The sequence below is a fragment of the Rhinichthys klamathensis genome, unplaced genomic scaffold (assembly GCF_029890125.1).
Source record: "Rhinichthys klamathensis goyatoka isolate OS25496 unplaced genomic scaffold, OSU_Roscu_1.1 h1tg000188l_1, whole genome shotgun sequence".
In the NCBI taxonomy this organism is placed as follows: domain Eukaryota; kingdom Metazoa; phylum Chordata; class Actinopteri; order Cypriniformes; family Leuciscidae; genus Rhinichthys; species Rhinichthys klamathensis.
This window is the reverse complement of record NW_026606715.1, coordinates 1356071-1381874: the sequence shown is the minus strand read 5'-3', so window position 1 is coordinate 1381874 and position 25804 is coordinate 1356071. Positions and strand designations below refer to the sequence as shown.

General features: G+C 39.9%; 1 protein-coding gene across 1 annotated transcript; it reads right to left on the bottom strand.

Moving 5' to 3' along the window:
- On the bottom strand, positions 1 to 25804 carry ifngr1l (interferon gamma receptor 1-like). The gene is made up of 7 exons (XM_056261904.1): positions 25641 to 25804; positions 15304 to 15421; positions 15011 to 15192; positions 4462 to 4595; positions 4189 to 4360; positions 2793 to 2914; positions 1 to 514 (listed from the first exon to the last, which is right to left on the bottom strand). Exons 1-7 carry the CDS (start codon positions 25708 to 25710, stop codon positions 185 to 187), a joined length of 1128 nt encoding a protein of 375 aa, XP_056117879.1. The 5' UTR covers positions 25711 to 25804; the 3' UTR covers positions 1 to 184.

Below are 25804 nucleotides of genomic sequence, written 5' to 3'. Positions count from 1 at the left end.
CACACAGCTTGGATGGTTTTAACAGGAGTGATGTAGTTTTATCACTGCTTCTCCTTACAGTAAACACAACCTGATCCGGCTGGATGGCTGTGTGTGAAATTGCTAATGGACCATATAATGATTTCATCAAATGACTTGGTGTGAGCAGATCACCTCTCTGTGTTATTCTTACACACGTTCAGGCCTAAAGAATCGGCGGCCGTGAGCCGTAACCCTCAGCGAAGTCCTCAGGACTCATTTCATACAGGCATTTGGGACTGTTATAGTCAGACGACAGGCCGAAGCCTGTAAAGTCTTCATCATCCTCTTCAGGAACCTCAGGGTCATCCCCTTCTTCTGTGTTAGCAAGGTCAGTGGTTGTTTCGCAGTCTTTCTCATCTACAGAAATGGGGCAAGAGCCATAGCTGACTTCATTCAGGAGTGGTTTGTGTCCATCAGATGCCGTTGGAGAAATGGTGGAGCACTCGGGTTGGGGAAGGAGCACTGTAGGAGTTTGGCTGGAAATAAAGCTCCGCTGCGTATGGGAAAGAGCAAACGGTTAATGTGATAGTAGTGCCACTGAGATCCCCGAGTCAGCAGCAAGTCACTAGACACGTCACAAATGCAAAACACTGCGGCGTAAAAGCCCTAAAGGAAACTTTTAAACTCATAATTAACTGATCTTCATATCGTTCCGCACATGCACTGTAAAAACAAAACAAAACAAAACTACAGTAATCTGTTAAATGGTTAACAGTATATTCCCTTACTATATGGGGAAACTACCTTACATTTCATGTAATGTTACAGTAAAATCATTTTTTTGTAAGTAAAATAAATAAACTGACATTCCCAGAGTTCTTAGTGTGACACTTCACATCGGATGGTTTTTCATTTTGATAATTGTTTATTTAGTTTTTTGGTATCAGTTATGCATATTAGGGTTTTTTTATGCTGTTAAATGAATGTTTATTGCATTATTTTAGAGTCATGTGTGTTACCATGAGGGCGTTTTGTGACACTGTGCACCTTCTATATATATTAGCATTTACCTCAGCTTGTGTAAAAGCGACTTGAGATGTCTTTCTCTTTATGATATTATGATGTGAACAACTAGTTGTTAATGTAATGACGTATTTAAATGTGCATCAGAGATGTTTCTCTCTTCTGTAAGTGCTGTGCTAAAAAAATCACAGGCAAAGAGGTACGAGCCTCGACTCATTCGTGTCGAAGCACATGATAAACCAGAAAAATCCAAATGCTTTATACTGAGATGAGACCAAAATATCACAACCTACTTTTAATAGCTCCATAAACTTGTTCACATTAGCCAATCTAAAAAAATGCTTATAATAAGTGGACGTGGCAACACTGCAAGAGCGCGCTCCGTGAAGAAGCCTTGCAAACAAAGTTAAAGTCACACTTCCTTGACTGTCACCGCCATGATATTTTTAAAACAATAATATCTTAGTAAAAACCTAAAGTAATATTGACAAACTATATTTCATTTGAAAGCTTACAATCTCTAGTTTTCATAGTTCGGTGGCTGTTTTTTAAAATAAATTACAGAGGAGCAGTAATTTATCAATTTCCAACAAGAATATTTCATATTCATTAGGCGTGTTTAGGCCTTTATTTTGAAATAGCAATAAACATGAAAAATCATGAAAGATTAGTAGAAACCTCAGTTTGTTTTCATGCCAAACGTTCAAAAGATAACACTAATTCAATTTTATGAGAAAAAAAGGTCTGAAAATGTTTTAAATATAAAGAAAAATGTATGGATTCTCGATTTGTGATGCGGCTGCGAGCTATGACGCACATGTGTGCTCTTTTTATGCGCTTATTAGAGGTTGAATTCAAATCAAATACTGCCAAACCACCCATACTTCTTCTGAATAGGATGTCTACTTCATAAATTGGGGAATACATGCTTCAGATCACTCAAAACACATATGAAAATGGAGGCCCTTATATGGTCAGTAAGGAAGCTTGGCTGTCCAACTAGTGAAAAAGTTTGGTACTGCGCCCAAATAAAATCTTACTGAAAGCTAATAAAAGCTAAAAACACAACTTGTTCAGATTTTTGGCTTTCATTTTCTTGCAGTTTTAGAGTAAAATATATTTTGTATTATATATATATATTTATATAAAATATAAATAATTATATTTTTACATTGTACATTTTCATAAACTCAAACTTATATAACTTTTTTTCTGTTTCACTTTCATAATTTATTTCACTTCTAGAAGAATCTGGGAAATGTCTTCTTTAAAACAAGATCTATCAATAGGTCTATATTCCAAAGCATTCTTGAATTACAACCATTTTATTTTGGATAGTGATTTTCATGTCTATGCAGAAAAAAAAAAGGGGGGTGTGGGGGGGGGGGGGGCAGTTAAAGGGTTAAAGTCCCAGAAAATAACAAGGCTTAGGTCTCTGCAATGTTATTTAAAAAATAGTGGATAGCAAACAAGCGTGATGCCAGAATGTTGTTTCGCTTAACACAAAGTCAATCATTGCAATTTCGGGACAAGCCACGTTCCGTACAGACACGAAATTATAATTTAGGGGATTCATCGGCGTATTTAAATGCGGTTGACACTCCTGAAACTTTACAGTGTGTATGTATGTGGCTTACTAAAATGATATCCTTCAACAACAACAACAAAAGTGTCCCACATAGGACCAAAAGGCACAGGTTCGGACCAACATGAGGGTTAAATACACCATTTTAGGTGAAATATGCATATACCATATTGTCAGATGTAAAAAACAGAAATAGAAAGTGAAAAGACTCAAAGACACCAACCAAAGCTTCAGGAAGTTTGGGGATTTTGGACCACTTCTTGGAGATGACCCACACAACGCCTGCGATAATGCAGAGCAACACGAACCCTCCTCCCAGCAAAGCCAATATTAATCCTGTGTGGTCTACAGAAAAGAACATTTCAATGAAGCAATCTAGTCTAGTACTCACACAATACTGATATTCTCATAAGCTAAAGGTGAAGTTCCACTATCAGCATCAGACAAAACTGGAAAAAACAACAGAAGTTCTCAAATAAGTTGAAGCGCTCCTCCAACCTGCCATTGATCGGACAGATAACGGCTTAAATACTGCTTTTTCGGTATTGAATGAATTCCAAATCTATTTCGCGACATTTATCTTGCTTAGGCCAACACCTTGGATTTATTCCACTGAGCTTGTTGCAATGCATTATGGGATTTTCCTCTAATAATACACAAGGTGCTAAAATTAGCCCAATGTATATTAGGAGGCAGCATACTAGATACTAAATTTAATAATAAATATAGCTGCAAGCAGCGATGACGGGCCCAAGCCGGTGGCACCGCAACCCCAGTGCCTTATAATGATAATAATAAAAAATTATATTTGACAAATATTACAATTCAAACAGATCGTTAGTGGCACAGAAATGAAATTCTTCACCTTTAAAATATGTTACAACAAAAAAACCCTAGTGCAATATTAGAGTGGTGACTGAAACCATAGTGGAGATTATCCAGTGCACTCATTCAATCCCAGAATGCACCTCATGCATTCCACAAACCGTTTGTGGTTTAAGTGTTTCACAGTCGTCTCTGGTGCATGAATTTGACATCAGTGTCCATACTCTAAAGATGCACGATATATCGGCCACCATATCGGTATCGGCAGATATATGTTCATTTGTAATGTTACCGTTATCGGTGCATTACGAAAATTTGGCTGATATATTAAAGCTGATAAATGATGGATTATTTCCTTCAGCTGAGAGGCTTCAGATGCGAACTGTTCAACATGATGGTTTTGAGTCGCTTGAAATATGATTGGAATCACTTCAAAGAGGAAAATACAGAAAAGTAAGTGCAACATGTGCAGCGCAAATCTCGGCTACATAAAATTATAATGAGGAAATTATAATTGTGTGCTTGGGATGGTGAGACTTATGTTTTTGTATTCAGGCTCTTTAAAAAAAAAAAAAATTGTATATAGATTTATCGGCCAATATATCGGTTATCGGCTTTCAAATATAAAGAACTATCGTTATCGTGCAAAATATTCATTTTGAAACTAAATCTTTCTCATGCAGTGACTTATGTGATATGGAAGAGTCAGTGAGGAGATAAGGTGATTTCAAACACAGCTCATGTGTGGCTTTATCTTGTGCAAACAAGAAATCTCAATATCTGTAGCATTTTACCGGTGTGGGGCGTCAGCCGAGGGACACAGACGTGTCTGGAGGTGTGTGTAGGAATAGCAGAGATCTTCCCTTCAAACCTCAGCTCCACACACTGTCCGGCCACGCTTTGGTTAAAGTGGATATCTGCAATGCACTGTTCATCTTCCCCCAAACAGTAGTCTGAAAACGTTTCCTGAAGACGGAGAATAGAGTGATTTCAGAAAAGAAGACTGTAACATGGAGGAGTTTTTGCGATTACACCTCTTTCAATGTTTTTTTTACTGCATTTCTGACCTGATCATGTGTGACTGTGTACTTGAATTCCTCGTTCAGAGTATCCTGCTCATAAAATAAGTAAGGGTGCCAAAAAGACACTTTAATCACATCTTTGTGGACAGAAATGTTTACAGCTGGGAAGTCCAAAGAGCCTGGAAAAAAAGCACAATATTGCTTAAAACAGTCAAAATAACAAGGAAAAAAAACTAATATTAAAATTAATCTTTCAGTGATGTGAACTATAATGATGAACAGATTTACTGATCAAGGCACATACTGTCGTTAACACGGATGTTCAGGTGTATGTGTGTGCGCAAGAACGACATGGGAGTGAGTGAATGCAGACAGACTTTTCATTTTTGGATGAACTAACTCTTTTAAGTTTGGGAACAGTCATTTTCGGGACTACAGATGAAAATGAGCATTTATGCTATAATCTGGCTCATTTATAGTGTTTACAGGAGTGTACATTAATGTGCACCGTCCCAAATAAATAAATAAATAAATCTATATTTTTTTGAGTTTGACACGTTTTGCGATTAGAACTGTGATTGACTGCATTGATCATCTGAAGAGCGGCACTCAAAGTCAAAGCACAGACATAATTCAAATCCCCATATCACGTTTGTAGTTTTAGTAGTATGAAGATTCAGGGTTTCTTCTTCTATAAGTGCATTAATAGAGGGAGAGATCGTGGTTTTAGGGACTGATATTACCAGTAAAACGGGCCTACGTTATTTATATGTAGTCAGGGACAGAGTCAAGCATGTGTGTCTAACATAATTATATATTTTAAACTTCAGAAACATGAATATCATGTGATTGGGGTCCATGACCAAGTCCAAGCCTATTCAAGTCCATTCCTGATGTAATACCAAAACCTAAAATTTAAATCAGCAGCACATTTTTTGTTAACTTTTTAAAGTATCGCAATGTATCGTATCGTGACATGAGTGTATCGTTACATGAGTGTATCGTGACATGAGTGTATCGTGACATGAGTGCATCGTGACATGAGTGTATCGTGACATGAGTGTGTATCGTGACATGAGTGTATCGTGACATGAGTGTATCGTGACATGAGTGTATCGTGACATGAGTGCATCGTTACATGAGTGTATCGTGACATGAGTGTATCGTGACATGAGTGCATCGTGACATGAGTGCATCGTGACATGAGTGTATCGTGACATGAGTGTATCGTGACATGAGTGTATCGTGACATGAGTGCATCGTGACATGAGTGTATCGTGACATGAGTGTATCGTGACATGAGTGTATCGTGACATGAGTGTATCGTGACATGAGTGTATCGTGACATGAGTGTATCGTTACATGAGTGTATCGTGACATGAGTGTATCGTGACATGAGTGTATCGTGACATGAGTGTATCGTGACACGAGTGTATCGTGACATGAGTGTATCACATGAGTGTATCGTGACATGAGTGTATCGTGACACGAGTGTATCGTTACATGAGTGTATCGTGACATGAGTGTATCGTGACATGAGTGTATCGTGACATGAGTGTATCGTGACATGAGTGTATCGTGACATGAGTGTATTGTTACATGAGTGTATCGTGACACGAGTGTATCGTTACACGAGTGTATCGTGACATGAGTGAATCGTGACATGAGTGTATCGTGACATGAGTGTATCGTGACATGAGTGTATCGTGACATGAGTGTATCGTTACATGAGTGTATCGTGACATGAGTGTATCACATGAGTGTATCGTTACATGAGTGTATCGTGACATGAGTGTATCGTTACATGAGTGTATCGTGACATGAGTGTATCGTGACATGAGTGTATCGTGACATGAGTGTATCGTGACATGAGTGTATCGTGACATGAGTGTATCGTTACATGAGTGTATCGTGACATGAGTGTATCGTGACATGAGTGTATCGTGACATGAGTGTATCACATGAGTGTATCGTTACATGAGTGTATCGTGACATGAGTGTATCGTGACATGAGTGTATCGTGACATGAGTGTATCGTTACATGAGTGTATCGTGACATGAGTGTATCGTGACATGAGTGTATCGTGACATGAGTGTATCGTTACATGAGTGTATCGTGACATGAGTGTATCGTGACATGAGTGTATCGTTACATGAGTGTATCGTGACATGAGTGTATCGTGACATGAGTGTATCGTGACATGAGTGTATCGTGACATGAGTGTATCGTGACATGAGTGTATCGTGACATGAGTGTATCGTGACATGAGTGTATCGTGACATGAGTGTATCGTGACATGAGTGTATCGTGACATGAGTGTATCACATGAGTGTATCACATGAGTGTATCGTGACATGAGTGTATCGTTACATGAGTGTATCGTTACATGAGTGTATCGTTACATGAGTGTATCGTGACATGAGTGTATCGTTACATGAGTGTATCGTGACATGAGTGTATCGTGACATGAGTGTATCGTGACATGAGTGTATCGTGACATGAGTGTATCGTGACATGAGTGTATCGTGACATGAGTGTATCGTGACATGAGTGTATCGTGACATGAGTGTATCGTGACATGAGTGTATCGTTACATGAGTGTATCGTGACATGAGTGTATCGTTACATGAGTGTATCGTGACATGAGTGTATCGTGACATGAGTGTATCGTTACATGAGTGTATCGTGACATGAGTGTATCGTGACATGAGTGTATCGTGACATGAGTGTATCGTGACATGAGTGTATCGTGACATGAGTGTATCGTTACATGAGTGTATCGTTACATGAGTGTATCGTGACATGAGTGTATCGTGACATGAGTGTATCGTGACATGAGTGTATCGTTACATGAGTGTATCGTGACATGAGTGTATCGTGACATGAGTGTATCGTGACATGAGTGTATCGTGACATGAGTGTATCACATGAGTGTATCGTGACATGAGTGTATCGTGACATGAGTGTATCACATGAGTGTATCGTGACATGAGTGTATCGTGACATGAGTGTATCGTGACATGAGTGTATCGTTACATGAGTGTATCGTGACATGAGTGTATCGTGACATGAGTGTATCGTGACATGAGTGTATCGTGACATGAGTGTATCGTGACATGAGTGTATCGTGACATGAGTGTATCGTTACATGAGTGTATCGTGACATGAGTGTATCGTGACATGAGTGTATCGTGACATGAGTGTATCGTTACATGAGTGTATCGTGACATGAGTGTATCGTGACATGAGTGTATCGTGACATGAGTATATCGTTACATGAGTGTATCACATGAGTGTATCGTGACATGAGTGTATCGTGACATGAGTGTATCGTTACATGAGTGTATCGTGACATGAGTGTATCGTGACATGAGTGTATCGTTACATGAGTGTATCGTGACATGAGTGTATCGTGACATGAGTGTATCGTGACATGAGTGTATCGTGACATGAGTGTATCGTGACATGAGTGTATCGTGACATGAGTGTATCGTGACATGAGTGTATCGTGACATGAGTGTATCGTGACATGAGTGTATCGTGACATGAGTGTATCGTTACATGAGTGTATCGTGACATGAGTGTATCGTGACATGAGTGTATCGTGACATGAGTGTATCGTGACATGAGTGTATCGTTACATGAGTGTATCGTGACATGAGTGTATCGTGACATGAGTGTATCGTGACATGAGTGTATCGTTACATGAGTGTATCGTGACATGAGTGTATCGTGACATGAGTGTATCGTTACATGAGTGTATCACATGAGTGTATCGTGACATGAGTGTATCGTGACATGAGTGTATCGTTACATGAGTGTATCGTGACATGAGTGTATCTGTATCGTGACATGAGTGTATCGTTACATGAGTGTATCGTGACATGAGTGTATCGTGACATGAGTGTATCGTGACATGAGTGTATCGTGACATGAGTGTATCGTGACATGAGTGTATCGTGACATGAGTGTATCGTGACATGAGTGTGTATCGTGACATGAGTGTGTATCGTGACATGAGTGTATCGTGACATGAGTGTATCGTGACATGAGTGTATCGTTACATGAGTGCATCGTGACATGAGTGTATCGTGACATGAGTGTATCGTGACATGAGTGTATCGTTACATGAGTGTATCGTGACATGAGTGTATCGTTACATGAGTGCATCGTGACATGAGTGTATCGTGACATGAGTGTATCGTGACATGAGTGTATCGTGACATGAGTGTATCGTGACATGAGTGTATCGTGACATGAGTGTATCGTGACATGAGTGTATCGTGACATGAGTGTATCACATGAGTGTATCGTGACATGAGTGTATCGTGACATGAGTGTATCGTTACATGAGTGTATCGTGACATGAGTGTATCGTGACATGAGTGTATCGTTACATGAGTGTTTCGTGACATGAGTGTATCGTTACATGAGTGTATCGTGACATGAGTGTATCGTGACATGAGTGTATCGTGACATGAGTGTATCGTGACATGAGTGTATCGTGACATGAGTGTATCGTGACATGAGTGTATCGTGACATGAGTGTATCGTTACATGAGTGTATCGTGACATGAGTGTATCGTTACATGAGTGTATCGTTACATGAGTGTATCGTTACATGAGTGTATCGTGACATGAGTGTATCGTGACATGAGTGTATCGTGACATGAGTGTATCGTGACATGAGTGTATCGTGACATGAGTGTATCGTGACATGAGTGTATCGTTACATGAGTGTATCGTGACATGAGTGTATCGTGACATGAGTGTATCGTTACATGAGTGTATCGTGACATGAGTGTATCGTGACATGAGTGTATCGTTACATGAGTGTATCGTGACATGAGTGTATCGTGACATGAGTGTATCGTTACATGAGTGTATCGTGACATGAGTGTATCGTGACATGAGTGTATCACATGAGTGTATCGTGACATGAGTGTATCGTGACATGAGTGTATCGTGACATGAGTGTATCACATGAGTGTATCGTGACATGAGTGTATCGTGACATGAGTGTATCGTGACATGAGTGTATCACATGAGTGTATCGTGACATGAGTGTATCGTGACATGAGTGTATCACATGAGTGTATCGTGACATGAGTGTATCGTGACATGAGTGTATCACATGAGTGTATCGTGACATGAGTGTATCGTTACATGAGTGTATCGTGACATGAGTGTATCGTTACATGAGTGTATCGTGACATGAGTGTATCGTGACATGAGTGTATCGTGACATGAGTGTATCGTGACATGAGTGTATCGTGACATGAGTGTATCGTGACATGAGTGTATCGTGACATGAGTGTATCGTGACATGAGTGTATCGTTACATGAGTGTATCGTTACATGAGTGTATCGTGACATGAGTGTATCGTGACATGAGTGTATCGTGACATGAGTGTATCGTTACATGAGTGTATCGTGACATGAGTGTATCGTGACATGAGTGTATCGTGACATGAGTGTATCGTGACATGAGTGTATCACATGAGTGTATCACATGAGTGTATCGTGACATGAGTGTATCGTGACATGAGTGTATCGTTACATGAGTGTATCGTGACATGAGTGTATCGTGACATGAGTGTATCGTGACATGAGTGTATCGTTACATGAGTGTATCGTGACATGAGTGTATCGTGACATGAGTGTATCGTGACATGAGTGTATCGTTACATGAGTGTATCGTTACATGAGTGTATCGTTACATGAGTGTATCGTGACATGAGTGTATCGTTACATGAGTGTATCGTGACATGAGTGTATCGTGACATGAGTGTATCGTGACATGAGTGTATCGTTACATGAGTGTATCGTGACATGAGTGTATCGTGACATGAGTGTATCGTGACATGAGTGTATCGTTACATGAGTGTATCACATGAGTGTATCGTGACATGAGTGTATCGTGACATGAGTGTATCGTTACATGAGTGTATCGTGACATGAGTGTATCGTGACATGAGTGTATCGTGACATGAGTGTATCGTGACATGAGTGTATCGTGACATGAGTGTATCGTTACATGAGTGTATCGTGACATGAGTGTATCGTGACATGAGTGTATCGTGACATGAGTGTATCGTTACATGAGTGTATCGTTTCATGAGTGTATCGTGACATGAGTGTATCGTGACATGAGTGTATCGTGACATGAGTGTATCGTTACATGAGTGTATCGTGACATGAGTGTATCGTGACATGAGTGTATCACATGAGTGTATCACATGAGTGTATCGTGACATGAGTGTATCGTGACATGAGTGTATCGTGACATGAGTGTATCGTTACATGAGTGTATCGTGACATGAGTGTATCGTGACATGAGTGTATCGTGACATGAGTGTATCGTTACATGAGTGTATCGTGACATGAGTGTATCGTGACATGAGTGTATCGTGACATGAGTGTATCGTTACATGAGTGTATCGTTACATGAGTGTATCGTTACATGAGTGTATCGTTACATGAGTGTATCGTGACATGAGTGTATCGTTACATGAGTGTATCGTGACATGAGTGTATCGTGACATGAGTGTATCGTGACATGAGTGTATCGTTACATGAGTGTATCGTTACATGAGTGTATCGTTACATGAGTGTATCGTGACATGAGTGTATCGTTACATGAGTGTATCGTTACATGAGTGTATCGTTACATGAGTGTATCGTGACATGAGTGTATCGTGACATGAGTGTATCGTTACATGAGTGTATCGTGACATGAGTGTATCGTGACATGAGTGTATCGTGACATGAGTGTATCGTTACATGAGTGTATCGTGACATGAGTGTATCGTGACATGAGTGTATCGTTACATGAGTGTATCACATGAGTGTATCGTGACATGAGTGTATCGTGACATTGAGTGTATCACATGAGTGTATCGTTACATGAGTGTATCGTGACATGAGTGTATCGTGACATGAGTGTATCGTGACATGAGTGTATCGTGACATGAGTGTATCGTGACATGAGTGTATCGTGACATGAGTGTGTATCGTGACATGAGTGTATCGTGACATGAGTGTATCGTGACATGAGTGTATCGTGACATGAGTGTATCGTGACATGAGTGTATCGTGACATGAGTGTATCGTGACATGAGTGTATCGTGACATGAGTGTGTATCGTGACACGAGTGTATCGTGACACGAGTGTATCGTTACATGAGTGTATCGTGACATGAGTGTATCGTGACATGAGTGTGTATCGTGACATGAGTGTGTATCGTGACATGAGTGTATCGTGACATGAGTGTATCGTGACATGAGTGTATCGTTACATGAGTGTATCGTGACATGAGTGTATCGTGACATGAGTGTATCGTGACATGAGTGTATCGTGACATGAGTGTATCGTGACATGAGTGTATCGTGACATGAGTGTATCGTGACATGAGTGTATCGTTACATGAGTGTATCGTGACATGAGTGTATCGTTACATGAGTGTATCGTGACATGAGTGTATCGTGACATGAGTGTATCGTTACATGAGTGTATCGTGACATGAGTGTATCGTGACATGAGTGTATCGTGACATGAGTGTATCGTGACATGAGTGTATCGTGACATGAGTGTATCGTTACATGAGTGTATCGTGACATGAGTGTATCGTGACATGAGTGTATCGTGACATGAGTGTATCGTGACATGAGTGTATCGTTACATGAGTGTATCGTGACATGAGTGTATCGTTACATGAGTGTATCGTGACATGAGTGTATCGTTACATGAGTGTATCGTGACATGAGTGTATCGTGACATGAGTGTATCGTGACATGAGTGTATCGTGACATGAGTGTATCGTTACATGAGTGTATCGTGACATGAGTGTATCGTGACATGAGTGTATCGTGACATGAGTGTATCGTCACATGAGTGTATCGTGACATGAGTGTATCGTGACATGAGTGTATCGTGACATGAGTGTATCGTGACATGAGTGTATCGTGACATGAGTGTATCGTGACATGAGTGTATCGTGACATGAGTGTATCGTGACATGAGTGTATCGTGACATGAGTGTATCGTGACATGAGTGTATCGTGACATGAGTGTATCGTTACATGAGTGTATCGTTACATGAGTGTATCGTTACATGAGTGTATCGTTACATGAGTGTATCGTGACATGAGTGTATCGTGACATGAGTGTATCGTGACATGAGTGTATCGTTACATGAGTGTATCGTGACATGAGTGTATCGTGACATGAGTGTATCGTTACATGAGTGTATCACATGAGTGTATCGTGACATGAGTGTATCGTGACATTGAGTGTATCACATGAGTGTATCGTTACATGAGTGTATCGTGACATGAGTGTATCGTGACATGAGTGTATCGTGACATGAGTGTATCGTGACATGAGTGTATCGTGACATGAGTGTATCGTGACATGAGTGTGTATCGTGACATGAGTGTATCGTGACATGAGTGTATCGTGACATGAGTGTATCGTGACATGAGTGTATCGTGACATGAGTGTATCGTGACATGAGTGTATCGTGACATGAGTGTATCGTGACATGAGTGTGTATCGTGACACGAGTGTATCGTGACACGAGTGTATCGTTACATGAGTGTATCGTGACATGAGTGTATCGTGACATGAGTGTGTATCGTGACATGAGTGTGTATCGTGACATGAGTGTATCGTGACATGAGTGTATCGTGACATGAGTGTATCGTTACATGAGTGTATCGTGACATGAGTGTATCGTGACATGAGTGTATCGTGACATGAGTGTATCGTGACATGAGTGTATCGTGACATGAGTGTATCGTGACATGAGTGTATCGTGACATGAGTGTATCGTTACATGAGTGTATCGTGACATGAGTGTATCGTTACATGAGTGTATCGTGACATGAGTGTATCGTGACATGAGTGTATCGTTACATGAGTGTATCGTGACATGAGTGTATCGTGACATGAGTGTATCGTGACATGAGTGTATCGTGACATGAGTGTATCGTGACATGAGTGTATCGTTACATGAGTGTATCGTGACATGAGTGTATCGTGACATGAGTGTATCGTGACATGAGTGTATCGTGACATGAGTGTATCGTTACATGAGTGTATCGTGACATGAGTGTATCGTTACATGAGTGTATCGTGACATGAGTGTATCGTTACATGAGTGTATCGTGACATGAGTGTATCGTGACATGAGTGTATCGTGACATGAGTGTATCGTGACATGAGTGTATCGTTACATGAGTGTATCGTGACATGAGTGTATCGTGACATGAGTGTATCGTGACATGAGTGTATCGTCACATGAGTGTATCGTGACATGAGTGTATCGTGACATGAGTGTATCGTGACATGAGTGTATCGTGACATGAGTGTATCGTGACATGAGTGTATCGTGACATGAGTGTATCGTGACATGAGTGTATCGTGACATGAGTGTATCGTGACATGAGTGTATCGTGACATGAGTGTATCGTTACATGAGTGTATCGTTACATGAGTGTATCGTTACATGAGTGTATCGTGACATGAGTGTATCGTTACATGAGTGTATCGTGACATGAGTGTATCGTTACATGAGTGTATCGTGACATGAGTGTATCGTGACATGAGTGTATCGTGACATGAGTGTATCGTGACATGAGTGTGTATCGTGACATGAGTGTGTATCGTGACATGAGTGTATCGTGACATGAGTGTATCGTGACATGAGTGTATCGTGACATGAGTGTATCGTTACATGAGTGTATCGTGACATGAGTGTATCGTGACATGAGTGTATCGTGACATGAGTGTATCGTGACATGAGTGTCTCGTGACATGAGTGTTTCGTGACATGAGTGTATCGTGACATGAGTGTATCGTGACATGTGTGTATCGTGACATGAGTGTATCGTGACATGAGTGTATCGTGACATGAGTGTATCGTGACATGAGTGTATCGTGACATGAGTGTATCCTTACATGAGTGTATCGTGACATGAGTGTATCGTGACATGAGTGTATCGTGACATGAGTGTATCGTGACATGAGTGTATCGTGACATGAGTGTATCGTGACATGAGTGTATCGTGACATGAGTGTATCGTGACATGAGTGTATCGTTACATGAGTGTATCGTGACATGAGTGTATCGTTACATGAGTGTATCGTGACATGAGTGTATCGTGACATGAGTGTATCGTGACATGAGTGTATCGTGACATGAGTGTATCGTGACATGAGTGTATCGTGACATGAGTGTATCCTTACATGAGTGTATCGTGACATGAGTGTATCGTGACATGAGTGTATCGTGACATGAGTGTATCGTGACATGAGTGTATCGTGACATGAGTGTATCCTTACATGAGTGTATCGTGACATGAGTGTATCGTGACATGAGTGTATCGTGACATGAGTGTATCGTGACATGAGTGTATCGTGACATGAGTGTATCGTGACATGAGTGTATCGAATTTCCGTTTTGCGATGAATAAATTGCAGATGTTTTATACTTTTTATACATCATCATTAGTGCATGCAAACCCTAATTTCACTGTAAAAAAAAGTATAATACTGCATCTATATTATTAAGTTATACTTAGAGAACTTACATTTATATGTATGCTTTTTCTCATCATAATAGTCTTTGCTGTATGTGAATCTAATGGAGGCACTTTCAGATTTCTCTTGTCCAACATGTGCCGTCACATCCACAACATAATCATCGGCCGCATCGTGGCTGTAGTTGCTGATATCAAGGAATATCTGGGACGTGTCGACGGTCCGGCGATCACTGCAGATAAATGACACAGAGTGAGTGTCTTGTGATTAGGAAATGTCACGTGATTCTCTGAAATTGTTTTCGTCAGCTGCTTTTGACACACACACACACACACACACGTACCTTTCATAAGGTTTGACCAGTACGCTGAACCTCAGCTGTTCAGCGGGATTACTGTAGTTCCAGTAAAGCACATTCACAAAGTTGTGACAAACAACACTGACGTTTGTTGCAGGAGGAACTGAGGAAAAACAAGCGCCGGTTAGATTCAGATTTAGAGATCATTGCAAACTTATGATTACAACAATTTCTTCCAGTATTGCTAAACAGGCACTGAAATGTTGAGGCATTTCTCAGACAGACGTCATTTCCCTGATGAAAGATTTTGAGGTTTGAATCATATTACATATGATGCTTACATGTTTGAAATGAGTTTAGCAGACAAATATAAATTATGGCTATATTCAAATGTCTTTTCAAAAATATATTTTAATAATTAAAGATGCACCGATTGCCCTTTTAGACTGGAATAAGCTATTTTTATATTTCATCAGGATACATAACTCCCATCCCTCCATTGTGTTGTTAGATCGATTATTGGCAGTGTATAAACGGTTTAAGACAATACGTTTGTTTTTTTGCATGTTATTTCAGTTTAACGGGGTCAGTATGATCTGAGGAAGTGGCTGCTAGTCACAGGAAATGCTTCTCTTGCACAATATTAAGATGTCAAACACACAGAGAGTAGAAACATTAGACTCCTGGTAGATTAGGTGCTTGGACTCGATCATTCATAGTAAACTGAGTGACAACATTGGTTATGACGATTACTTTTTTTAAATTATCATAATAAAAATGCTCATAAAAATTAGAAGATTAAAAAAAAAACCACAAAGCCACAACTGGGAGATTTTATCGTTGATGTTAGACTATGAAATGTTACACCACTCAATAGTGGAAAAAACAATGTCTTTTTGACTGTTTTTCTTTATAAACAGTGGAATGAGCTGTTCTTTTTTTTGTAGTGTTAATTGTTAAGCCATCTCACATCTCAAGTCACTACAGAATCTAGACATATTTCGACTGTGAGACAGTTGAGCAAAGCTCATAATGCGGTTTCTGAATAGTAATTGAGGAAAAAGTTGCCAAATCATCACTGAAAATCAACCAAATAAAAAAAAATCTGACTTGTAAACGTGTTTGAGAAAACTTTGTTTAAGAGAAGTGAAATTTAGAAAGCAGAAATCAGTTTTTGCACTTGAGAGGAAGTTTAGTGCTGTTAACACTAATAGTTTAGTTTTGATGTGAGAGTATTTCAATGGGAATATATATATATGTATATATAGCCTTGCCACAGAACTGAGATCACATGCCATCTTAGTCCTTTTTATTTTGTTCCTCAACATTATTATTTAGGCTAAAATAAGTGTTTTATTTGTGCCTTGCCATGTGTGCAGGGCTTGTAAATCAGCAGTAGGCGGTTGCTTTTAAAAGTTTGTTCGTTCGCTGTTTATTTCGTCTCACGATGTCAGCCAGAGAAGCAGCGTCGCCGTCGAACAATGCTAAAGGCCACACTGATTTGCAGCTGTAACCACGTGTGAGGAGTGACATTTTCACACCCGCTCACATCAGACCTAGCTGTGGTTTTACTGTGACACATGTGTGAAAATAAAACCACGTTATATAGCACCCATACTGTACATTCAACAGCAAACTCTGGCCAAGACACCGGCGGACTGACTGGCACATTGGTGCAAACAAGAATTGAGAAAGAATACAAGAGATAGAAACGAAGGAATGAAAAGAACAACAGGAAGGAAGTGAAAGAGCGAGAGAGAGAAATGAGAGAAAGATTGTCACGCAAACACAAGCATTCATACAAACAAAAGTTTGAGTCCTAAAGCCAAACTACAGTCATCCGAGATCCTCTGCAAACCGACACTATAGAGTTCAATAGAAATATAATACCAGCTTACTAGTGCTAAGTGCAACCTAAAGTGAGGGGAAATCTGCAAGCCATGAGATATGCATAGAGAAATGCAAGCACCTGCATGTAAAACTTTTAAAACTTAAAAAGTTACATTATTCTATCTTTAGATAAACATATTAGAAATACTAAGGTTTTTATATAGCCTACAGCTCTGTTACGCATAAGTTTAGGTGATGACTACAGCTATTATTCAAATATTTTAATAATATATATATAAATTATATATAAAAACTACAGCTTTGTTACCAAGAACTTGCATATTTTATTTGTGTTTAATAATTCATCCATTGTATATAGTAACAACTTGATAATACTCACTGACTCCACCAGTGAACATAAAACTCTCGCAGAAGCTCACGAATCATAAAGCATTTAGCCTACACAAGTGTCCCTGCATACAGACTAGACCGCCAGGAGCCTCGTTTCCGGAAGCATTTTGTCCACAGGGATTTAAAAAAAACTTCCTTGAATTGAAAGTAAATTGATTTGGCATCCTATCAAAGATTGGGTAAGGGATATTTCAAAAACGCTGTGGGACAATGTTGATTAACCCAAACAAACACACGCCTCTCTTCCAAAACTCATCCTGCAATCTGGGGATATAGCGGCTGGGGATGTTAACGCTATCGGCCTGATAGAAACAATCATATATATTAAAGCCGATAAATAATGTATTATTTCCTTCAGATGCGCACTGTTTTATGATGATGGTTTTGAATCGCTTGAAATATTATTGGAATCAAAAAGGAAAATGCAGTAAAGGAGGGATAAAATTATCATGAGAACATTTTAATTGTGTGCTTGGAACTTTTAATTTTGTAATCATCAGGCTCTCAAAAATTATATAGAAAAATTGGATTTAGATCTTTCGTACAATATATCGGTTATCGGCTTTCAAATATAACTAATTATCGGTTATCGTATCGGCCAAAATGTTTATATCGGTGCTTCCCTACTCCAATCCTAAACGCCCTGCGTTTCGAGTCGTTCTCGAACGCGATTGCTGGCATTAGCAATGATGCTAAACACCGCATTCTCTAGCAATCATCAGCGCCACTCACTAACTGACATCCGTTACGCACGCAATACAAGAGTGGATGTCTGTTTATCATAGCAGAAGCAGAATAATGCTTCACGAAATATAATGCGCAGATGATGAACGAATGACGAGGAAGCACAACAAATTTAACGTACAGTACACAATAGTAATTACAAACAAGAGTTGGTTGTTAGGGGACATTCTAAAACGCTTAACGTGAAAACCGTGTTACTCACGTGTTACTGTGTTACTCACTTATTACTCAGTGTAACTGTGTTACTCAGTGTTACTCACGTGTTACTGTGTTACTCAGTGTTACTCACGTGTTACTGTGTTACTCAGTGTTACTCACGTGTTACTCACTTGTTACTCACTTGTTACTCACTTGTTACTCAGTGTAACTGTGTTACTCACTTGTTACTGTTACTCACGTGTTACTGTTACTCAAGTGTTACTCACGTGTTACTCACTTGTTACTCACTTGTTACTCACTTGTTACTCACTTGTTACTCACTTGTTACTCACTTGTTACTCAGTGTAACTGTGTTACTCACTTGTTACTGTTACTCACGTGTTACTGTGTTACTCACTTGTTACTGTTACTCACGTGTTACTCACTTGTTACTGTTACTCACGTGTTACTCACTTGTTACTGTTACTCACGTGTTACTCACGTGTTACTGTTACTCACGTGTTACTCACTTGTTACTGTTACTCACGTGTTACTCACTTGTTACTGTTACTCACGTGTTACTCACGTGTTACTGTTACTCACGTGTTACTCACTTGTTACTGTTACTCACGTGTTACTGTGTTACTCACTTGTTACTGTTACTCACGTGTTACTCACGTGTTACTGTTACTCACGTGTTACTCACTTGTTACTGTTACTCACGTGTTACTGTGTTACTCACGTGTTACTGTTACTCACGTGTTACTCACTTGTTACTGTTACTCACGTGTTACTGTGCTACTCACGTGTTACTGTTACTCACGTGTTACTCACTTGTTACTGTTACTCACGTGTTACTGTGCTACTCACGTGTTACTGTTACTCACGTGTTACTCACTTGTTACTGTTACTCACGTGTTACTGTGCTACTCACGTGTTACTGTTACTCACGTGTTACTGTTACTCACGTGTTACTGTTACTCACTTGTTACTGTTACTCACGTGTTACTGTGCTACTCACGTGTTACTGTGCTACTCACGTGTTACTGTTACTCACGTGTTACTCACTTGTTACTGTTACTCACGTGTTACTGTGCTACTCACGTGTTACTGTTACTCACGTGTTACTCACGTGTTACTGTTAATCACGTGTTACTGTGCTACTCACGTGTTACTGTTACTCACGTGTTACTGTTACTCACGTGTTACTCACGTGTTACTCACGTGTTACTCACTTGTTACTGTTACTCACGTGTTACTGTGCTACTCACGTGTTACTGTTACTCACGTGTTACTCACTTGTTACTGTTACTCACGTGTTACTCACTTGTTACTGTTACTCACGTGTTACTGTGCTACTCACGTGTTACTGTTACTCACGTGTTACTCACTTGTTACTGTTACTCACGTGTTACTGTGCTACTCACGTGTTACTGTTACTCACGTGTTACTGTTACTCACGTGTTACTCAGGGATGGAAATTAGCACCCGCCACCAGCCAAATGCGGGTGATTTTGTGTTGTGGCGGGTAAACTCGCTTCACCTACCGGCCACCGTGGCGGGTAAATAAAAATAGCATACTGTTTCACCCGGACGGCGGACACTTTTAGAGGAGGCACACCTTCAAACAAAAATGTGGCGTTACATCGCAGGCGTAGAGGTCTGCAGAGAAAACATCATGGTGCGTTCACACCAGACGAGAATAGAGCGTCTGGCGCGAGTGATTTCATTGTTAAGTCAATGCAAAGACGCGTTACGCGCGTAAAAAATTCCTACGGCGCGAATGAGGTGTAGAGCGCGCCGTGGTAGATGCGAATACGCCTCATTCGCGCGGCAAGTTCGAGCGTCTGACGCGTTCCGCGCGCATGATTTTATTGAGTGCTTTTGTGCATTCACGCGTTTGACGCGAATTCGCGTCTGCCGCCCGAGTTGAAAAATCTGAACTTTGGCGTCAATTCGCGCCGCGTTAACCAATCAGGAGCCTAGCTGCTGTCACGTGGTGAAGTATCTGGATGCTTCAATAAATTATTTTGTACTAAATGCCTGATGTGGTTCTAATGCACAACAAAGCAAATATTTTATCACATAAAACTTGATTTCAATATATGAGACATATTCATTTTGTATTGAATGCTATTTATTCCATTTCATATCTAGATTATATTAAATATTATTCTAAGGCAACCAACATACTATAGCTCATAAATCCGTGTCTGGAGAGTGTTGTGTGAGAGAGAGAAAAAAAAAATCACAGGACAGGTTAATTACTTTTGGAGGCTGGCTCAATTTATCATCAAAACAAAAATAAATGACAGATTAGGTGGATGAGGCCGAGGGTGAGAGAAAGAGAAAATGTCAGTATTTCATTGAGACTTGAGATTAAATAAACTGCTTAAGTATTCTTGTAGTATTAATTTTCACATGCAGTTACACATTGTCGGTTAAAAACAAGAAAGTGGCTGGTAAAAACATTGAGTGGCTGGTAGATTTTGAAATCCACCAGCCACAGTGGCCGGTGGACAAAAAAGTTAATTTCCATCCCTGGTGTTACTCACGTGTTACTGTTACTCACGTGTTACTGTGTTACTCACGTGTTACTGTTACTCACGTGTTACTGTGTTACTCACGTGTTACTGTTACTCACGTGTTACTGTGTTACTCACGTGTTACTGTTACTCACGTGTTACTGTGTTACTCACGTGTTACTGTTACTCACGTGTTACTCACGTGTTACTCACGTGTTACTCACGTGTTACTCACGTGTTACTCACGTGTTACTCAGTGTAACTGTGTTACTCACTTGTTACTGTCACTCACGTGTTACTGTGCTACTCACGTGTTACTCACGTGTTACTGTGTTACTCACTTGTTACTGTTACTCACGTGTTACTCACGTGTTACTGTTACTCACGTGTTACTGTTACTCACGTGTTACTGTTACTCACGTGTTACTGTTACTCACGTGTTACTGTTACTCACGTGTTACTGTGTTACTGTTACTCACGTGTTACTGTTACTCACGTGTTACTGTTACTCACGTGTTACTGTGTTACTCACGTGTTACTGTTACTCACGTGTTACTGTTACTCACGTGTTACTGTTACTCACGTGTTACTGTGTTACTCACGTGTTACTGTTACTCACGTGGTACTCACGTGTTACTGTTACTCACGTGTTACTGTGTTACTCACGTGTTACTCACTTGATACTCAGTGTAACTGTGTTACTCACTTGTTACTGTCACTCACGTGTTACTGTGCTACTCACGTGTTACTGTGTTACTCACTTGTTACTGTCACTCACGTGTTACTGTGTTACTCACTTGTTACTGTTACTCACGTGTTACTGTGTTACTCACGTGTTACTGTGTTACTCACTTGTTACTGTTACTCACGTGTTACTGTTACTCACGTGTTACTGTGTTACTCACTTGTTACTGTTACTCACGTGTTACTGTGTTACTCACGTGTTACTGTGTTACTCACTTGTTACTGTTACTCACGTGTTACTCACGTGTTACTGTTACTCACGTGTTACTCACTTGTTACTGTTACTCACGTGTTACTCATGTGTTACTCACTTGTTACTGTTACTCACGTGTTACTCATGTGTTACTCACTTGTTACTGTTACTCACGTGTTACTCATGTGTTACTCACTTGTTACTGTTACTCACGTGTTACTCATGTGTTACTCACTTGTTACTGTTACTCACGTGTGGAGCGAATCAAAGCAACATCCGCGTGTGTTTTCAGGCTTTCCCGCTTTGCTCTCTCCACCACTGGAAAGCTTTTCTAATATTAACGCGGGTCCTAAAGCTCTTGCCCAGTCATAACCCTTCATTTTCCAGTAATTTCTTCTGAGCTTTTCTCTTTTGTATTGCGTCTCATCTCTATTTCTGCAGTCTTCCTTCAGTTCACACCTTGCTCCTGCTCGTTCTCTCTCCTCCACCGTCACACGCCCCTAATGCTGATTGGCTACACACGTTTGTTGTTGTTTGTTCGTGTGTCGGTCTGACTAACTTCCAAACAGCGTTTTTCAAATATCGCTTGCCCACCTTTAAGTTGGGCAAATTATGTAAAAATAATAATAACATTATAATCAGGGTTTGAAATTAACTTTTTCACTCACCGGCCATTTTTGCTACACATTTTTTAAATTACCGGCCATTCAGAACTTCTACTAGCACCAAAAGAAAAAAGAAAAGAAAAAAAAGAAGAAATACAACATATTAAGACTGAGATTAGCGGGCGATAAACACTCGCCAATCTGTTAGTATGAAAGAGCAAACAACGCATCAAAGACGCTCGCAGACGCCTCGCAGACGCGTCGCCGAGCCCAGAAAAATATCTAGCATGCTAGATATCCAGAGCTGTCGTACGACTCAAGCTCACGTGATGTCATGAGCTACAGCCAATCAGAGCAAGGCATGTTCGCGTGTTGTGTTCTTCTTCGTCTTCTTCGCTGGGTATTGACGCGCGTGCTGTTTCGCGTCATTTCCGGTTCGTTTTATCGCGTGATTTTTCGTGACAAAACGTGGTTTGTAGACAAGATAGAATCGTTGGGTGACAGAGTTGTTGTCAACTCGTGTAGTGCGTTACCCCCTGTTGCGGATCAATCACGTTGTGTCGTGTGGTGTCAACAACTTGAACACTCCTGATTTCACAGAGAGCAAGTCATGTAGTGTGAACCGCACAGTTCAGCCCGACGTTTTAAAATCATGTAGTGTGAACTAGGCTTAACACGCCAAATTGGCTCGTGATTTGACAGCGTTTCCCGCCACAGTTCATTTTTACCCGCATTTGGCGGTCGGCAAGTGTTAATTTCAAACCCTGATTATAATAATTATAATAATGTTACAATATATAACAACACAGCACTGCAGACTTTCATGTCTATCCTCCATTACGTCATTCCTGATGTCTGATGGTGGACGGCTGCACTGACCTCTCTTGCATGCTAACAACAACTTCTCTGACTAATGGATCGCTTCCTATAATTAATGTTGCTCTCTACCAGGAATCTGGACACTGAACACAACTGATAACACAAGTACATCGCAAGGCGTTTCCTTTCAGATGTCAAATAGACATTTAGAAAATGTCTTTAAGATGTTTACGGTTAAGAATGCATGTAAAACTGACTTTTTAAAGACGTTTATCAGATTTTATTATTACTGATCTGCCTGCATTGACACCATTACATGAGAACTGAACTGAGCTGGACGATGACATCACTGTTTTCTCCAGAGCGCCTGAATATAAATTAACTAAATCAATCATTTTTTTACAACAGAAATGAACTCACTGAGCTTACTTAAGATGGAATATGACACTATTTTCTTCTAGATCTGCTATATAGCAGAAACAAACTTTGTTGCAATATTTTCCTGTTATTACTGTAAAGATGCTTTGAAACACTCTGTATTGTAAATAAAGGTGGCTTGAAGTGACTTGACTTGATTAGATGCTTTCCAGACGAAGTGCTCATTATAAGACACGTGTGCTGTCTGGGAATTGTTGTTTTTTTCTACAGAAGCATCTCATCTATCTAAGAAGCACATATCTTATTACACAGCTCTCTGGAGTTCTTGATTCAGACGGGTCGATCATGGCATTCAGCCATCAGCTATTCCCTTATATTTACTGTAATCCATGGGAATGCTGTACATCCGGGTATCTGTACTGGCGCTACTATCACGTCACATCACAGACTTGCTCTCGTTCCCTACAAAAGCGACTGACGTCATCCTGCGCCTCAGTTATCAATCGTAGTGAATGAACATCAGGACTACAGTATTATTGCGGTAATGCATTGCGGTGTGTGTCTTGTAAGTAGGTTGATTTGTACGTTGCAATGGACTTTTTCTTAGTGGAAGCTTTAGGATAATATACAGGTAAAATAATAAAATGGTGTTTTGGGTGGCTTACCAAAAAGCTATAGGCCATGCATATTCAACTCCAACAAGACCGCAACAGATAATGGTAACAGTAGCACCATTTTACTGTAGTTAAAGTGAGCAGCATGTCGAGTGGTTTACACCACAAGCGTTTATGATCATCTAGAGGCAAAAACGTCAAAGGAAGAGCTGCAGATGACGCAGTTATTATAACAACAGTAGCAGAAACACAGTGAGCAGTAAAAAGTCAAATTTGATACTTTCGCTAAAACACTGCAGAAAACAACAATGATGCAAAAATTTTATTATGACCGTTCAAACCAGATTTGTGACAAGACGTTTTTTCATCTGCATTTAGCATTAATAATCAACATGGTAAGAGCATTTCATAATAAATATATTGTTATAATTGGGAAAATTATTTGTAAATGGCAAGGAAAGACAACAAACTTTGAAATGACTAGTTAACTTCGTTTACTGCTCATAATGAGGGCGTTTTGATTATAATGTAGCCTACATTGTTTATTTGGTTTTAGTAGATACTTATTTTAAGCAAAATATAAAAATGGTCCAGACTTCAAGAGGACAACCCAGAACACACATTCAGTATCTTTATATATGCAGTACAGTAATATATATATATATATATATATAATCATTGCTATAGACCCTATCAAACACTTACAAAGAGTTGCAGGCAGCGGCCTCAGTCATTAATAAAGTATATAGCTAGTATATCATAAAGTGCCGTTAGCACAGTAAACAATACAGTATTTGTTCTTGGTGAGCAGGAGGATTTTTTTTTTTTTGTGGCTACATTACAAATAAAGTCCCTCGACTACGACTCTCTTATGCCATACTGAAAAACAAAAAAAATATGAAGGAGATCATTTAAATGTGTGAGCGCATGGGCCTACATTTGTAAACACTCGCTTATAGCACACAGGCTCTATAATTATTTTTTAAACAACAAAATGTGAACTATTTTGAATCTTAAGATATTTTATAGTCTAATTGACTCAGGCTATTTTTTAATAAATAACGATTTAAATGAAAAACACCCCAGACGAGAATGCATTTTCGGGCAGGGAATCACAACTGTAAAACACTTAACGTTACATTTCCCAGATTTGGGAAATGATATGGGAACCACAGGTCTGTTACCAGAAATGATCCCCGCATTTAAATAACAGCCAACAGCTTAAACACACTCAAGCGGCGATTATTTAAAACATACTGTATTATTTACTGAATATTTCAGAAATCACACTTCACATTAATGGACGCACGCGCTCATAAACAGAGATAGATAGCGTTAGACATATCGTTAGCACAAGCAGCTTTAGCAATATGATACTCACCCAAACCAAAGGCACATTGACACAATAAGGCGTAAAACACCCCAAACTGGAATACAGGGTCCTTTAACATTGTCGCAAACCGGTTTTCCCCAAGCTCTCGGGCCGACTTCAGATGTGCGTCCGAAACCCGACCAACATTTCCTGACTCGGTCGCCTCGAGATCT

What these genes read in the sequence shown, in the direction of transcription:
- ifngr1l (XM_056261904.1), bottom strand. Translation starts at nt 25,710, where the DNA reads ATGTTAAAGGACCCTGTATTCCAGTTTGGGGTGTTTTACGCCTTATTG. An exon ending in GAAAAAGCATACATATAAAT is followed by an intron (nt 4,596 to 15,010) that starts GTAAGTTCTCTA and finishes CTTTTTTTCCAG; the next exon opens with GCTCTTTGGACTTCCCAGCT. An exon ending in CCAAACTTCCTGAAGCTTTG is followed by an intron (nt 515 to 2,792) that starts GTTGGTGTCTTT and finishes TCCCATACGCAG; the next exon opens with CGGAGCTTTATTTCCAGCCA.